The 18,322-nt window shown below is 37.9% G+C and overlaps 2 protein-coding genes across 3 annotated transcripts in view; one reads left to right on the top strand and one right to left on the bottom strand.

The window, feature by feature from the left end:
• Positions 1–821: 821 nt before the first annotated feature.
• On the bottom strand, positions 822–7,494 carry HSBP1L1 (heat shock factor binding protein 1 like 1). Of its 2 annotated transcripts, XM_070942445.1 has the most exons (5): positions 7,289–7,494; positions 5,815–5,881; positions 4,729–4,825; positions 4,012–4,056; positions 822–1,813 (listed from the first exon to the last, which is right to left on the bottom strand). In XM_070942445.1, the coding sequence occupies exons 1-4, from the start codon at positions 7,331–7,333 to the stop codon at positions 4,020–4,022; spliced, it is 246 nt and encodes an 81-aa protein (XP_070798546.1). In that variant the 5' UTR covers positions 7,334–7,494; the 3' UTR covers positions 822–1,813; positions 4,012–4,019. The 2 variants fall into 2 exon arrangements, with proteins under 2 accessions (XP_070798546.1, XP_070798545.1); XM_070942444.1 differs by lacking the exon at positions 822–1,813 and having other exon boundaries at positions 3,924–4,056.
• Positions 7,495–15,311: 7,817 nt separating this feature from the next.
• The window catches only part of SLC66A2 (solute carrier family 66 member 2), a 65,170-nt gene continuing 62,159 nt past the window's right edge, over positions 15,312–18,322 (top strand). The window contains exon 1 of the mRNA XM_070942443.1: positions 15,312–15,542. Coding sequence (XP_070798544.1) covers positions 15,313–15,542 — 230 coding nt within the window. The 5' untranslated portion in view covers position 15,312. The remainder of the gene's footprint in view (positions 15,543–18,322) is intronic.

Here is an 18,322-nt window from a genome sequence, read left to right as displayed (position 1 = left end):
AAATCAGGTAAGACAGCAAGAGGAGCCCCGTCTTGCTCTATGTGCCCCAAAATAATAAGGCCTCCCAGAAAATAAGGCCAAGCGCTTATTTCAGAATTCAAAAAAATATAGGACAGGGTCTTATTTTCAGAGAAACGTGGTTTTATGACCTATAGATGGTACCTGGTTCTTGTGCCTTGATATCCTCTAGTATTTAGGATCTGCTGATTAAAATATTTTGGGTGCCTGTTCAAGCAGTATCAGAATGTAGGAACCACAGATAAGCTTTTTGCCAGGATTTCAGAGGACCTGCTACTTAATTCCCAATGGGGCAGTTAATGAATTGTCGCCAAAATGACTGCCTGCAGAGACAGTTCTTTTTCAGATGACAGGCTGAATGACTGTGGATGGGAGGCTACATCTGGTTTACAGGCCATAGATTGCCAATCCCTGAATTTCTCTCAGCACCCATGCTATTCTCTGAATGTTGAGTAAGGTGTTTTTAATCTGGGTGGTTTTCAGTATTTAAAATTTTTTAACTGCTGGAGATCACAGTGTAAGAAGCCTTGAGTTCTTACAGGGAAAGGTGAATCAGAAAATTAACACTTTAAACAACATGTTGAATATTACACCAAAAATCCTGACCCCCCAAAAATGTGATCCCTAAATACTTAGTTATACTTCAAAAACATGATCCCATTTGAACATGTTTGTGTAATGAATTCAACTATGTGCTCCTTAGGCAATGCTATTAAACATACCAAAAGTGGATACAAAATATATGGGCTTATATATCAGCATAAAACAGATCAGTTCACATACTGTAAACCACTGTGTGATCTTTTTATTTTTTGCTTAGTGTGATTGACAAATTGCAATTTATAAATAATATTTTATAACTTAGAGCACAAATATATCCAGTTTTTGCTTACTTATTAAATCATGGCAAACCAAAATATGACTTAGCATGATATATGAAAAACGTCATCCAGGTTCAGGTTATATTTCTGACATCATTCAGTATCTAATTTCCTAAATTCATTTGCTGAAAATCATAATTGTGTTCTTAGTAAATACATACGCTGTCCAACTCCCAACAATTTGGGCAGTTCACAAGCAAAAACACAAAAGAAACAATATAATGGAATAAAAACAAGGAACAAAAGTCCTTACAAAAGGTAAAAAAGAAAGGAGAGGACAGAAGCAAAAGTACCCACTCCTTGGAAGATATTACATCCATTGTAGTCAAAGGTCAGGGCAAAGAGCCAGGTGTTCAAGACCCTTTAAAACAGGTCTTCAAACTTGGCATCTTTAAGACTTGTGGACTTCAACTCCCAGAATTCTCCAGCCAGGTATGCAATTCTGGGAGTTGAAGTCCACAAGTCTTAAAGCTACCAAGTTTGAAGACCTCTGCTCTAAAACAACAACATAAAACACCTAGTGCTTGTGGAGAACCTCATTCCAGAGGGCAGGCACTCCAGCAGAGAATATGCACTTTTGAGTGCTGAGAGATGGCATTGCTTAATCAAAAGAACTGGAATATGCATAACCTGAATCAAATCTGCTAGTTACTAGAGAGGTAGGCAGTGCCTCAAGTAATCAGACCCTGTGCTATGTAAGATTTCATAGGTGATTACCATCACCTTGCATCTTACCCAGAAACAAACGCAACTAGGGCAGTTCACAAAGCAGGGATATTACACAGGCATATCAAAGCATATCTGTTGCTGCCCATGCCTCTGCATTCTGGATCAATTGAAGCTTCTGCGTAGTCTTCAAGGACAGTTCCATGTAGGATGTGTTGCAGTAGTTAAACCACGAAGGGCCTCCTATTCTAAAAATCATAGTAGAAATTGTTCAGAACTCCGTAAGTGACATACAGCAATATGAGTTCAAAACATCTGATCTCAATAGACGAAAGCTAATCGAAGTAGAGATGACACGAATTTTACCTATTAGCATGGACTCTTAATCCGCTTTCTTTGTACTTGATAGTTTTAACATCTATATACAGTCAGGTCCATAAATATTGGGACATCGACACAATTCTAACATCTTTGGCTCTATACACCACCACAATGGAGTTGGAATGAAACAAACACAATGTGCTTTAACTGCAGACTGTCAGCTTTAATTTGAGGGTATGTACATCCAACTCGGGTGAACGATGTAGGACTTACAGCAGTTTGTATATGTGCCTCCCACTTTTTAAGGGACCAAAAGTAATGGGACAATTGGCTTCTCAGCTGTTCCATGGCCAGGTGTGTGATATTCCCTCATTACCCCAATTACAATGTGCAGATAAAAGGCCCAGAGTTCATTTCAAGTGTGCTATTTGCATTTGGAATCTGTTGCTGTCAACTCTCAAGATGAGATCCAAAGAGCTGTCACTATCAGTGAAGCAAGCCATCATTAGGCTGAAGAAACAAAACAAACCCATCAGAGAGATAGCAAGAACATTAGGCGTGGCCAAAACAACTGTTTGAAACATTCTCAAAAAGAAGGAATGCACCGGTGAGCTCAGCAACACCAAAAGACCCGAGAGACCACGGAAAACAAGTGTGGTGGATGACCGAAGAATTCTTTCCCTGGTGAAGAAAACACCCTTCACAACAGTTGGCCAGATCAAGAACACTCTCCAGGAGGTAGGTGTATGTGTGTCAAAGTCAACAATCAAGAGAAGACTTCACCAGAGTGAATACAGAGGATTCACCACAAGATGTAAACCATTGGTGAGCCTCAAAAACAGGAAGGCCAGATTAGAGTTTGCCAAACAACATCTAACAAAGCCTTCACAGTTCTGGAACAAGATCCTATGGACAGATGAGACCAAGATCAACTTGCACCAGAGTGATGGGAAGAGAAGAGTATGGAGAAGGAAAGGAACTGCTCATGATCCTAAGCATACCACCTTATCAGTGAAGCATGGTGGTGGTAGTGTCATGGCGTGGGCATGTATGGCTGCCAATGGAACTGGTTCTCTTGTATTTATTGATGATGTGACTGCTGACAAAAGCAGCAGGATGAATTCTGAAGTGTTTCGGGCAATATTATCTGCTCACATTCAGACAAATGCTGCAGAACTCATTGGACGGCGCTTCACAGTGCAGATGGACAATGACCCAAAGCATACTGCAAAAGCAACCAAAGAGTTTTTGAACGGACAGAAGTGGAATGTTATGCAATGGCCAAGTCAATTACCTGACCTGAATCCCATTGAGCATGCATTTCACTTGCTGAAGACAAAACTGAAGGGAAAATGCCCCAAGAACAAGCAGGAACTGAAGACAGTTGCAGTAGAGGCCTGGCAGAGCATCACCAGGGATGAAACCCAGCGTCTGGTGATGTCTATGCATTCCAGACTTCAGGCTGTGATTGACTGCAAAGGATTTGCAACCAAATATTAAGAAGGGAAAGTTTGATTTATGATTATTATTCTGCCCCATTACTTTTGGTCCCTTAACAAGTGGGAGGCACATATGCAAACTGCTGTAAGTCCTACACTGTTCACCTGAGTTGGATGTACATACCCTTAAATTAAAGCTGACAGTCTGCAGTTAAAGCACATTGTGTTTGTTTCATTCCAACTCCATTGTGGTGGTTTATAGAGCCAAAGATGTTAGAATTGTGTCGATGTCCCAATATTTCTGGACCTGACTGTATGATGTACCAAGAAAACGAACTTCAAGGAAAAAATGGAAACTACACTTGGTATAAAAGCTTATAAATATACAAAAAAGTGTATGAATTGTCATGAATTCAATGTTAATATGAAGCCAATTTTCAACCTTTAATGTCAGTTTTAAACAAAAAAATTCATAAGGAGAATTTTCCTTATTTATGTATTTATCAAATTAGTGCCCATCACACTTGCGTGATTCTATATTATAGCAGTAATACAGGCCAGAAATATTTACAACTTGATTTTTCTTTGTAGCCAATGATGTAGTATAGAAAAACATTGCTTGTGTATCCATTAGTTATATATAGTCTTAACAAAATATCTTAAAGTTGTACAAACGTAGACCATACTTAAGTCTTCATGTTGCATGCAGGGTTTCTTTGATGCCTTCAGTTCTGCATAAAAATAATTAGCATAGAAACTAAGTTAATATTAGGAAAGCCAAATGTGAATTCATCAACTGTCTCTCAATCTTTATACTTTCTTCCAACTGTGTGAATGAATATAAGGCAAAACATTTATTTTCCAAAATTTTTAAAACACAGAAACATACTCTTAATGAGAGGTGATATTAGTTCAACATGCGGTGTCTGCTAAACCTTTTAATTACCTGAATTATTTTTGTACAAGTATGCATATTGATGCTTTCTTTACAAACAGGTGAGTTCTAGCATTCTTGCAATCACTCCAAAATTTTGCGCTTAGCTATAACTTTCATTCTCAGAACTCTAGTAAGCAAATGAATATGCTGTGCCCGAGTTTTTAAAAGCTAAGCAAAGATGGATCTGCTAAATTTTTAGACAGGAGATCTCAAAATTAATAGATTAGACTGGGAAGTTGAAAGAAGATAGTGCAAACAATGTATGGTTCTATGGATTCATATTGAGTTTCAGTTGTGGAAGTTCTTACCCTACTATAAAATACCGTAGTTGTGTTCTTGTGCTTCTATTAATGCAAACAAAAATTTGTTTTAAAGGAGGAGTTTCCTTCCCCTTTTGAATTGGTTATGGTAAATTATACCAGATTTTTAGCTTTTGTGACAAGTTTATATAAAACCAGAATCTCACCGTTCAGAATCTTCACTAGTATTTTCTATTCCAGCTTCAGCCATTAGTTCAGCAACATGCTTTTCCAAATCATTTATTCGTTCACCCATCTCATCCAGTAAAAGGTTAAAGAGCACTGCATTTTTAATTCATTTTTATTAGGAGTTTATATTAATCTATCTGAGAAACAAATACATGGTGCGTATATATAACAGGATTCACATTTGGTTTCTTACTATTGTAAAAAAAAATCCAAAGTGCTTTTTGTTTGTTTTTTTTATCTTATTGGGTATAAAACAATTGTTTTCATACTTTTTGCCTTATCTGGTCTGAATGTATGCTACAAATATTAAAAGCTTATAATGTGTATAATATTGTAGTTAAAGTGTTTCAAGACTGAACATTATCTGAGATCTTCAAATATAATTGTTGAGGCAAGATTATTAGTTTACTTTAAAAGAATATTACTATTATTTAATAGTTTAATAGTATACTGTCAATCCTGTCTCAATTCATAAAGTTGAACAGGAATCTATAACCATAATCTCCTATGTAGGAGGATCTAATATATTTAAATTGGTAACTTAACCATTAATAGTATTTAAGAATGATGTATAACTATTGTATTATAAACTGACAATTAATTTTCTAAAATTGATATAAATTTCCTTGGCTTACTGCCATATGTGACATTCCATTTTTAGATTCTTAAGTGAAAAATTCAAATGATGAGTTGACATGCTATACTACAAATGGGAAGTTGACATGCTATACCATAAAGTACCAGCTTCTGAAATTCTATTTATGTGGATCCCCACATAAGCTCCATAAGTATTTTTAGGAAATAAAAATGATGAGTGGCTAAAATCTAGTGTTTTGTTTTAGAAAAATGCCATCGTGTATAAAATTCTTAACAGAAAATAACCTGATGGATATACTCACTTCTAGTTCACAAAATCATTCCCTATCATCTTCAAGTTTACCTTTGCCCTGTTTTGTACTTGACAGGTGAACTCAAAATCATAAACATATTTTGGAAACATTTAGGGATTAGCCAAGCTGATTACAAACAATTTCACATTTTAGAAAAGGATCCGAAAAGGATATTTTGTAGAGATAATTTATCAGTCAAGTCTTCAAAGTTTTCTTGCAGCTGTTGTAGGAGATTTTCTGCCTATAGGTGAAAAAAATATACCTATGATGTTAGACAAGTTATCACTTTAAGCTACTTCCTGGGCTCATCCAGCCTTAGCAGTGTTATTGTTTACAGTGCACAAAAATAAATGGCAGTTTATTATTTGAGGAACTGAGCTTTATTTCATCTGCTAAGTATGATAAAGGATGGAGTTCCCCTAAAATAGCTAATATATTTGTGAAAATACTAAGATCTATAAAAGGAGTTATAAAAAGCAAGTGTCACATAAAACAGAATATGAAATGCAGAGATTACACCTAACTTTTCTATGGAAGTATTCTTATAAGTCGATAATATATTGTAATTATTATATAGTGTTTTATTATTTTATTTTATTAATTTCATACAGTATTACAGAGTAAGGTATTTTTTTATTTACACATTCTTGAAAGAAATCCCTTGGGTTAAGAACAAATTGGCCTCATCCCCACTCCAAGGCATGAGAGTGAAGAGATGTAGAAACTTTCTGAAAATCTTACAACTTTTCCCAAATGTGGCTCTCTCTACTGATACTGGATCCCAATGCCACAATCTTAGGTTATGAGGATCAGAGATGGGTTGTGGAGGATATTTTTTATGCAATGACCATCACTATCTGCCAGCTGAGGAGATACCATGCCTGGTAGATTTATGCATTATGATAGGTAGGATGCAATAGGTAAAAACAGGTAGGTCAAAGGATGCAGGGGGTGCAGGGAGGCGGCTATAAATGCCATCTTCCTTATCCATAAAGGAGAATATTTGTAGCTCATGGTTGAAATGAGGGATTCTTAGTGCGCTCTGTGCTTGGTTGTTGCAGAGGTTCCATTATCCAAACTAGGCAATATCATCTAGTAAAGATGTTACAACTGACTAGCACTGATGATGTTACCTAGTGTAGGTAAGAACAGCTAGTTCTCGATTTACAACAGTTTGTTTAGTGACCATTCAAAGTTACAACAGCACTAAAAAAAACCCAACATATGACCGTTTTTCACAGTTATGACCTTTGCAGCCTCCTCACGATCCTGTGATCAAAATTCAGGTGTTTGACAACTGGTTCACATTTATGACCGTTGCTGTGTCCCAAGGTGATAATATCACTTTTGGTGACCTTCTGACCAGCAAAGTCAATGGAGAAGCCAGGTTCACTTCACAACCAGGCTATTGAGTTAACAGCTGCCACGATTCACTTTAACAACCGCTGCAAGAAAGGTCGTAAAACGGGGCAAAACTCACTTAACAAACGCCTCACTTAACAGAAACGTTGGGCTCCCTTGTGATCATAAGTTTGAGGACTGCCTGTATTTACATCTGTGGGCTGCCTGAAAAAGTCGCCACCCATCCGACTTGTGCACGATACCAGCGCGATCGGCAAAGCCTGGGACAAGTGTCGGGGGTACTCACAAAGTGAGAGAGCTCCTTGGCGCTTGGCGGGTCGTTGTCCGCCATACCCTCTTTCTCCACCTGCGACACCGCCGCCGCTTTACTCGCCCGGTCTTTTCTACTCCAATTATCGCCCCGGACGGTAGGGAAGCGGCTCCGGAGATAAAACCGCCTCCCTGCTGCCCTCCGAGCTGACCAGGTGGGCTTTCTCTTCGTCGGCGCTGTTACACGACTACGATCTCCGGCGCTGGGGAGGAACCAATGCGAAAAGCGACGGGGACTTTTCCACTCCTCCATGCCACGTGCCCGACGCGTCATTATTTTGGTTGCCTGAGATTCGGGAGATTACAAAAGGTATTAAGTTTCCCTCATGGAATTTTTATTCCCAGCTGACCTCTAAGCAGAGAAAATAGCAATTTTTTCCCTCCCAGTTTTTAAACTTTGAAACATGTCATTGGTTGCTAAACTGAGCCTTGGGCTATGCTCGATGGTCAGTCTAAATTAGTAGAGGAGTTACCCAAGGTTGGATGATAAACTGCCAGCTAGAGAGGTGTTGAGTTGTCTGGTTGTTGATTTAATTTAATTAATTTAATTTAATTAATTCAATTTATATGCCGCCCCTCTTCGAAGAATAGTACCGAAGATAAGGTACTATTGTTATTCATAGAAGTATTAAAGTAGTATTTAATTGTTTTTATTGTTTTTTTTTTTAGTATTTTGCTTGTAATATATATTTAAATTGTAAGCCACCCAGAGTCCTCGACTGAGATGAGTGGCTATAGAGAATGAATGAATGAATGAATGAATGAATGAATGAATGAATGAATGAATGAATGAATGAATGAAAAAAATATTCCAGTGATACAGTTGGAGTTTTCTTCCCCCACTGTGGTAGCAGTCCTAAAAAAACTGCCTGGGAGTTTGATGCTTTTGGTGTTGGAAAAGACTCCTGAGAGTACAGCCAAGAAAATGAACAAGTGGATCATTGAACAAATCGACCAAATTCTCACTAGAGGCACAAGTGACCAGGCTCAAAATTGCCTTACTTTGCACACATTGTGCAGAGACCTTTCTCTCTGGCAAAGGCTCTAATGCTGAGAAAGATAGAAGGAAAGACAAGAAGGCTATTGCTTAACGCATTGTAAGCCGCCCTGAGTCTCTGGAGAAGGGCAGCATATAAATTAAAGCAAAAGAAGAAGAAGAAGAAGAAGAAGAAGAAGAAGAAGAAGAAGAAGAAGAAGAAGAAGAAGAAGAAGAAGAAGAAGAAGAAGAAGAAGAAGAAGAAGAAGAAGAAGAAGAAGAAGAAGAAGAAGAAGAAGAAGACAACCAACAGCAAAGTAGATTGTTACAGTGTGATGGTTGGAAGACCTGAAAGACCAGGTTAGGGACCAATTTTTATGGGGGCAGCGGGAATCTATCTACAATATGTGATTGATTGCTAAGAGTTTATAGCAACATAGTGACCCATAATAAGCCACTTATGCATATATGCTGCAAATGCTTCTTTCAAGAGAAGAGCACTTCGGTCAAATGATATTCCATCTTTCATTCACGAGCTCAACATAGTCTATATAATGCTCCCATTCTTGTTTTTCCCCATAGCAACTGTGTATATAGTTCTGGATGTAGAAAGGTTGCATATTGTCCAACCTAAAGGTTTCTGTAAGTGCATAGCACGTGAATGGAACAAACCTGTCTTGCCGGAAAAAGAAATTATTGCTTAGTGTGTTTACTGTGTACATCTAGAAAGCCTTAGGCCAAACATAAGTAGTCTATCCTAGTATAAAATGTATCTATTTTGTTTGTTTGCCATCATCTCAACACAAGGAGACTGTGCCAAAATCCTTGTTAGAAATATTATAGTGAAATTACCTTGAAGATCAGCTAGGTCCAAATAAATCATAATTTTAATACCAGGAGCTATTTATTTGGAAAAAGAAGGGTATTCTCGGAAGCTGTACTGCTTATGCTGAAATTATGATGCGTAATATAATTCAAATCAAGATGAAGAATTAAAAAATAAAAAGCAAGCCTGGAACTAGGATAATATTACAGACATAGTATACAGATGAAGATCAAAGACCAAAAAGTATATTTTTGCTAATAGTGTTTTAAGCCTTGCAAACTATAACATTAAAATATTAACTTTATATCACAAGTATTTTCAAAAATATTAGTTTAAAATACATTTTCCTTAATCTGGTGAGAAAAGAGGGATCATAAGAAAAGGCAAGACTAACACCCTACCATCTTAAACTCACAAAACCGGTAACAGGTCTTTAAAGTTTGTTGCAAGAAAAGAAGGTGACAACCTGCCTGACCTTGTTTGGCTTCAAGCCTTAAGCAGGGCTGAGATTGGTTAGTCTTAATATGAGTTTTCTCCAAGGAATACAGATAGTCCTTGACCTGCAACCATTTGTTTAGTGACCATTCAAAGTTACAACGGCACTGAAAAAAGTGACTTATGGCCATTTTTCACACTTACAACTGTGGCTGCTTCCCCATGGTCATGTGATCAAAATCCAGCCACTTGGTAACTGGCATGTAATGATAGTTACATTATCCTGGAGTCATGCAATTACCTTTTGTGACCTTCTTACAATCAAAGTCAATGGGGAAGCCAGATTCACTTTACAACCTTGTTACTAACTAAATAACTGCAGTGATTCACTTAACAACTATGGCAAGAAAAGTTGTAAAATGGGCCAAAACTCACTTAACAAGTGCCTTGCTTAGCAATGGAAATTTTGGGCTCAATTGTAGTCATAAGTCGAGGACTACTTGTATCAGAACTATGGGCTAGATTTCAAAGTTTTTTTAAAAATCTAAAAGCAAACCACTTCCATATTGTTGCCAAGAAAACTAGATGCATTTGTCTGTGAAGTCACCAGGAATCAAGTTTAATCATTTACTCAAATGAAAGTGGTGATATTTCAATGGATCTGCCATTAGATGGTGGATTTTTTTTTACGTAAGAGCTAAGGAACAGAAGTGACACACCCTCCTAGTCACCCTTAAGTATATAGATGGCTTGCATGCACTGAAGAAACATATGAGACTAGCAGGACAGGTTTTACTAGAACAAGGGCATTTTTGTTTGTAATAGCAACTCTGTTCTGGGTCACCTAACTAGGAAGTTGGGAAAGAGCAATATCATGGTGCACTCAGAAGCATTCTGAGAAGCTGCCCAGGGAATTTTTTGTCATCTGTATATTCCCCAACCAGATCAGCCAATTTCAAATTGATCTCCCTTTTGCTGCTTCTTCCCCAGTCCTTTCATGGCAAATTTGGCTAGTTCTGTCAGTATTCAGAGACTTATCCTGCTGACAGATAGGATGGTGAGCTCATATACATATTTCTTTTTCAATTTTCTGTTGAGTTGGAAAGGATAAAAAAGAGAATCACAAAGCAAGCTGGTTCTGTGAAGATTTTTAAGAACTTCACATGGTTTTCATTTTATTTGAAATAAAAAGGTTTTCTTTCCAATCTTTGATATTAAATGGCTTAACTTTAAAAAAAAAAAGAGAGAGAATCCAATTAGATTAAGTAAGGAATTGCATTTTTTTTTTTTAAATAGTGGATTCAGGTTTTTTTTTATTTACACACCAGGGAAAGCAATTTTTCTCCAAATTACATGTGAATTGAAGAAATCTTATTTTGTCTAAGGATACTGGGAGATGCTATTGAAAACCAACACATGGAGGAGTGTGCAATTGACTGCAGAGCTAGCTAATGAAAAGGTGAGTGCCTCTGAAGATTAGCTACTGCTTGGAAGATCTGGAGTGCTTGCTGAATTGTAGCATCTTCACAGGAGTCTGGATTTGATAGGGGGGGAGGGAGAGAGGATCTTGAAGGAATACGAAGCAGAAATAAGACTTATATCTTCTGGATTTTCTCCCAGATATTCTTTTGCATCTAGTTCTCTAATGTTTGAAATTTGGCATGTTTAATTCCATGAAAATTGGAGGGGAATTTCTTGAGCTTTGTGGATCCAATACACACCAGAAGCTAAGCTGGTATTTTAATTGCCAGTTTAGAAAGTAAACAAGAGTTCCATTGATTGTGTTATTTTTACTTAATTTATATAACAACACACTTTATGAGCCAGTTTGGTGCAGAGCAGTACTTCTCAACTTTGAGAAACTTAAGATATGTGGACTTCAACACTTTCAACTTGCCAAGATTGAAAAACACTGGTATAGAGGTTAAGGCATTAGATTAAAAACTAGGAGACGGTGAGTTCCAGTTCCACATTAGGCCCAAAGCCAGTTGGGTGTCCTTGAGCCAGTCAGTCATTCTCACTCCTAGGAGGGTGGCAACAGCAAACCACAGCTGAAAAATTTTCCCAAGAAAGTTGCAAGGACTGGTACTAATTCTACCGCCCTCCCAAACTCCCCTCTATGAACTCGGGACATTGAGTTTAATGAAAAGATACATATCCTAACTTCAGCTCATATACGAAGACTCCAAGTCAGCTTGTATGGGTTTTTTTTCCTACAGACACATTTACTCTTGTAATTTCTGCTGCTGAAAGATGGCTAATTTATTTCATTTTATTTTATGTGATAAAACATTTGATAAAGGAAAAGCTCTTTTGACCTTGTAACACTTTTGAATAATAACGTCTCTCTCTATATTATCAAGTTCCAGGGTACATGGTTTCCACTTTATGGAACAGCATGAGAGCTGGGCCTCCTGTTTTTACATTTCCTTCCTGTCTCAGCGGGTGTGGTTTCTGCAAGACATTGTTGATTGGGGCTGCTTCCTTGCTCCTGGTGCCAGTTCTATATAGTTTCTTAGAAGCAAGTCCTTTGAACTACATATTTTGGATTTATTGCTGGATAGAGGTAAATAGTTTTACAGAACACTGTAACTCCGAGCTGCAGATATTGCTGGTTTTATGGAGGGTTTATGGAGGGTTTTTTTAAAAACCAGAAAGGTTTAAAGTTACATCACTTCCAATGAAGGATGCCTTGAATATTTCATAGGAAGCTGAGACATAATTACCAACTAGTATCAGTAGGCAAGAATTTACATAACAGTAGTTAAAATTTATAGTTTTGTACACCACCACTGTTGGAATTGGTTTGCTGTAACAAATTTGAATACTAATAATAGGAAACAACTCTAAGGCATTTAATGCAAGCACAAACCTGTCTCCCCAACCCCCCCACACACACATTTTCTTTCTTCAACACACTTCTTCAGTTAAAAATAGTATATTACCCCTGTTGGTGATTATGACATTTTAAAGAAGCGTTGGAAGCAGCTCCGATCTATTTATATTCTACACGAAACATGCTCACTTTGTTTCAGGAAGACTTCGTGATAATATGACATTATTATATTATATGATATGACATTATTATATGATAATATGACATTATTATTATATCTACTATTTTTCCAACAACTTTCTTTTCTCGTATCTGACGGGGAAGGGGGAAAAATCTCATTATTTTAGGTGGGGGGGGGTCCCCATCTAAATCCTTGCTTAGCAGAGAGAGAACGATCCCGGGCTTCTCTTTTGGACATATGAGATTTCCCCCACGCGTTTCCCAGGATTTTAGCGAGTCTCCTTCTCTCAGGAACAGGTCGGACGCTAGGACCCAAACGGCGAAAGGCCAGGAAGGGCGGGTTACTTCATAGACGGAGGCGCTTCAGCTTCTAGTGATGTCATAGAGGCGGGGCTCATTTTCTCGCTGCTTGGGGGCTGCCGCTGCCAGCTCCTTGTTTCCAGTCGCCCAGGGAGGCGGCGGCAGCAGCAGCAGCACCGGCGCCTGTGGCTTTGGGAGCCCCGGGCAAAGGAAAAGGGCGCAGCGCAGCTGTGGCTTCAGCGCAGTCTAGAGCGCGAACGGCGCCCCGGGCTGGGGCTCCCTCGAGCAAGAGGGGGAGATGCGCGGTTCTTGGGGCGAGGGGCCTTGGAGAGAGCCCAGGTAAGGAGAGGGCGAGCCCCCCTGCCCTGCAAGAGCCCCCATTTCTTCCTCTTTCGGGGAAAGGTTTGGCCGCCCCTCTGCCTTTTGGAAGCCGGGCAGTTTGGCGGAGTTGCTAAGGGAGCGTGGAAAGGAAGCAGAAGTCGCGGTTGGTGTCAGAGCCGCGGTTGGCCATTCAGAGAGGAGTGGAGAAAAAAAAACCACTTAGTTTGGGAAAGTGGCTTTTTTTACTTCCTCTCGCTTTCTTTCTCTCTCTCTCTCTCTTCCCTCGTAAGGCGGGGACTGTGGCTAAAATGATCTTCTGGCTAAAAGTCTCAGCTGGGACTCCATAATTTGGGGTGCCAGTTATTGACAATCTGGTCTGTTCAGCTGAAGAGGCAGAAAGTCTGAAGGGGAGTCTTACCTTCTCCAGTTCCTGGGACCTCTCCTCTAGGAGCCGAGAGTGCAGACTTGTTTCTTTCGTCTCTTCATTTCACTCCTTTTCATGATTTCATAGATCAATGTCTTCCTATTCTTCTTGCTTAACTGTACATGTAGTTTTTGCAACCATTCGTTTAGTGACCGACCGTTCAAAGTTACAGGGACACTGAAAAGAGTGACTCGTGACTATTTTTCACACTATAACCGTTGCAATATCCCCATGGTAATATGATGAAAATTTGGATGTTTGACAACTGGCATGTATTTATGACAGTTGAAGTGTCAGGGGATCATTTTGCAATCTTCTGACAAAGTGAATGGGGAATCTGGATTCACTTTATAACTGTGTGACTCACTTAACAACTGTCTCGTATAGCAAAGGAAATTTTGGGCTTAGTTGTAGTTGTAAGTCGAGCAATACCTGTATTAATTTTCCTCGACAAGCAGGTAGTTGACAAGAAGTTAGTAGGGCATGTTTTGAGAATTACTTAGAATAATTAAATGAGATTTTTAAAGTTGCGTGCCCTGCAGGGGAATTGGGTCTATAGGTCCCAGAATTTCCTGTGATCTGACTGGGCATTCTAGGAGTTGCAGCTGTTGTATTTGTAGGGTGTGTGTGTGTGGGGAGAAGGTGAGTTTGTTGATTAAAAACAATTTTGATTGTTGGAAATAACTCCTAATGAAAGGAAAACAATGACAATGTAATTGGTTAAATAAGAAAGTTATTAGGAGTTCAATTGGCAAGTGAGATATTTTGAAAGAGATTTTCTCTCATGTAGAAGGAGGAATGCTTCTTGCTTATTTTCTGAAAAGGGATATTTTTAAAATATAACTATGCTAATTTGAGTAAAAATCTTGTTTGTATTGCTGTTGACCAAATACATCAATAGCAGTTTATCAGTCTCTAGAATTTTTATTCATTAAAACTCATGATTATAGGAATTCTCAACCATGGAAAATTATTTTCTAAGAGGTGAGTCATGTTAGTTTACGATGACTAAAAATCTAAAGGAATCTGGTAGCGCCTTTCTCAATTAACACATCTAATTAAAAGCTACTAAATTGCTTCTGATTTGTCTGTCATTGAAATATGTGTATTTTTATTATGGACAGTAGTTGTCTTACAAGTATCAATCCTAAAAGTGTTACATATTTATGCCATTACCGGTAATTATAAGTGTGCTATCCAACCTGTGGATTTTTTTACTATATTATAAAACTATGCAGACCTTTAATGCAATTAATTTGAAAAAGCTTGCTAGGCTGGAACAAATGAGCATTTTATATCATGAGTATATTAACCGATAAGTTTTAGTAAGTATATTTTGTTAGAAAACGTATTTTTTAGGCTTATTAAACTTTCCCATTCTTGACAATTCAGATATTTTGTTTGAATGTCAGCATGGTGGAGCAAGCTCTAGTTTAGACAAATAGATTGCCTTTTCCTCTAGATCATTATGATTTAACTAATTACTTTTTTTCCTCTAGATCATTATGATTTAACTAATTACTTTCTAATTATGCAACTGAATATTTCCAGGCAAGTTTTCAATTGTCTCATCTCACTTTGTTTTTCTAGTGTTGCTTAAAGAATGGCATACAACCTATTGGAAGATTAATCAGATATGAATACAAATCAGTAAATCCTGAGAAAGTAAAAAAGGGGCTTCCCTTTTGTTACCAACTGTCCTCATGCTAAGGGACATCATCCTGCCCATGATGGAAGCAGATGGCTGGGAATGGCTGGTAACTGCAGTTCAACAGCTGATATCCTGGGGAGCTTCGGCAGCCATGATGTTTGGAGGTGTGGTGCCATACATCCCTCAATACCGAGATATTAAAAGGACACAGAACGCAGAGGGCTTTTCAACCTACGTGTGCTTAGTATTATTAATTGCAAACATTTTAAGGATACTCTTTTGGTAAGTTGTTTCTTTTTTAAAAACTAAATTTCTCTCTGTACTTCCGGATGATATGGATACCTGAAAAAAGAAAAGTGTGTGTGTGTGTGAGAGAGAGAGAGAGAGAGAGAGAGAGAGAGATTGATTTACTGTGCTGCCAAATTCCACGAAACTCCTTTGAAGTATAAGTAATATATCAGCTGTATTTGGCCTCCCTCTGGGTCCTTTGTCAATATTCCATGAGTATATTCAAAAGGATAACTTGGCTGAAACCCAGATGGCATTTTTGTGGTTGCCCTAAACCTGTGATACCTAATGAAAGTCCTAAATTTGTGATATCTAATATTTTGAAATATACTGTATATGCTGTATTGGAAAGCTTGCATATTTTTGTCAGCCTGAAGTTGTCAGGATTTGAAAACGTGTAAACCTAAACAAAAGCTCTTTTGAAATTAGCTGCGGAGGCTTTAGCAATATTCATCTAGCAGGCATAGTATAAGCTTAATGAACAATTAAATGTATTATGAAGAATAAGGCTATGTGGCATTTTAGAACTGAAGGGAAAAAGATCCTTTAAGAGCAGGCAAACACCAATCGGACCTGACTGCAACTCCTTAAATCAAAAGTGTCTTTACTTCAGATCAGATGGCAGTCTTGTGACTCTTGGGAAATGACAAAGTTGTTTTAAGGGATTGCAGTCAAGTGCTGTGTATTTATCCCCATATATGCCAAAGCACTTTTTACCATTGACTTTGAAGTCTGCTCAGCCCTACCAAAGAATAGCCTCAATTAAATAACATTTTTTTTAAAAAGGTAAAAGTTTCTTCTGTCCATTTGTCTCTGACTCTAAGGGTCAATGCTCATTTCTGTTTCCTAGCCTAGCCAGCATTGTCCGAAGACGCTTCTGTGGTCATGTGGACAGCATGACTATATGCACAGAATACTATTACCTTCCCACCAAAGTGGTACCTATTTATGGGCATTTTATGCTTTTGAACTGCTAGGTTGGCAGGAGCTGGGGCAGAAATTGGAATTCACCCGGTCACATAGTGCTTGGGTCTCGAATGGCCAATCTTCCGGTCAACAAAGCCAGCATAATAATTAATTGCCCCCCCCAATTAATTATCTGAAATGAAATGATACAGTATTATGTGAATACTGTGTTCACAGTATTCCACTAGTCCATTTCTTCAATCTGTAGATTGTTGTGGCTAATTGAGAAAGTTTGGAGCTTTAAAGCCTCACTGCTTACAGCACAAGGTTTTGTAGACCATAGTGATCAGCAAAGGTTTATATAATATTAGAATGACAACGACGACTTTCAGGTTTTTGCTGAATAAGCATATATATATAAACAAATTATCAGGTTATGGCAGACCTAATTTATGTGTAGGAATTTATTACTGTATGTACTATGTCTGTCATATAACATTTGAAATGTAACAACATGGGTCTTAGTATCAAATAGCTCTATGGTTTAGTGCAGTGTTTCCCAAACTTGGCTATTTTAAGGTGCATGGACTTCAATTCCCAGAATTCCCCAACCAGTATGCCTGGTTGAGGAATTCTGGGAGTTGAAGTCCATACATCTTCAAAGGGTCAAGTTTGGGAAACACTGGTTTAGTGGGTGGATGAATAGCACAGTCATCTGTCAGCCTTTTCTTCAACTTCAGAAGACTTTCATCCTGGTCTTGAAGCAAAGCATCTTTCATCACAATATAACTGATCAATGTTTATGACTAAACATAAAGGAAACCATTAGCCCTATGTATTTAGTTTGATCATAAATCTTTGGGGGAAGGGCTTTCCTCAGATTTTAATTTGGTTATAGATGACCTTTTAGGAAGTATTGCTATAACTTAAGAATGTAATGCCGAATAAAGCACTTGGAGACAAATAGAAGTATTGTTTTTTCTTGTGATTGCCTTAAATTTATCTTATCTACCATCAGGATCTGACCTTCAAAAAAGATTGGCTGCTACTTACCTTTTTCTTTCTTTGCTGCCTGAAGAAGAATTAGGGTACAAATTGTATAATTAAATAAATTTGTGCAGTTCAGGAATATCACTCTTTATGCAGTTTATGTGATGTTCCTTAGCATAAAATCTATATTTTATAATTTCTGTTTTTAAATCAGACCAAACAGATAATGTAAGCTTGGACATAACCATCTGTTTTTAAACCAGGATTTGATAAGATTATGAAATATTAGGCCCTCTTTTCGCTAAGGATTATTTTTTCTTGGAAAAAATAATGCACCTGAAGTATTCATAACATTAGTTGCTGAAGTGTTTTATGGACTACAGTATCTGTACAGCTGCTGAGTTATATATTGCTTCAGATAATCCAAAGGAATTATCGGGTTTCTTCTATTAGTGTTTTGTTTGCAATGAAATCAGTTGAGTGCTTTCCTGTTTCTATGTAATTAGAAGAGGTCGGGACAGAATTAATTGTTTTTTGTGGCCAGTAGAAAACACAGCTCCAACCTTGCCCCAGCTCTGGGAAAGAATAAGGAACAAGGAAGGCAGAACAGGCTAGTTAGGTTATATAGCCTACCTAAATGCTTTCAGTTTGAGTGTTAAGACAAGGGAAGCACTGAGCCCAGAAACCCCTCCCTTAAAACTAGACCTAAATCATATAACAGCACAAGACTGTTATAAGATGGGCTTTTCAGATTGATTTATCATTGACAGATGTTTAAAAAGATGGACTGGTGACTTTAATGGTGCATTTATTTTATGCTAGTTGCAGAACCTTCTTTCTGATAATGGTTGTATTTTTGCTAGTGGTGAGTGGGATCA

Source organism: Pituophis catenifer, unplaced genomic scaffold, assembly GCF_029215685.1.
Source record: "Pituophis catenifer annectens isolate HBS135680 unplaced genomic scaffold, rPitCat1.0.hap2 SCAF_3, whole genome shotgun sequence".
Taxonomy (NCBI): Eukaryota; Metazoa; Chordata; class Lepidosauria; order Squamata; family Colubridae; genus Pituophis; species Pituophis catenifer.
Note: the sequence above shows the minus strand (reverse complement) of the source record. Positions and strands in the feature narration are given on the sequence as shown.

Coding starts and splice junctions, on each gene's coding strand:
- HSBP1L1 (XM_070942445.1), bottom strand. CDS start 7,333: ATGGCGGACAACGACCCGCCAAGCGCCAAGGAGCTCTCTCACTTT. Junction 4,826..5,814: donor TGATAAATTATCTCTACAAA/ATATCCTTTTCG, acceptor TTAACCTTTTAC/TGGATGAGATGGGTGAACGA. Junction 4,057..4,728: donor ACTAGTGAAGATTCTGAACG/GTGAGATTCTGG, acceptor ATTTTTATGCAG/AACTGAAGGCATCAAAGAAA.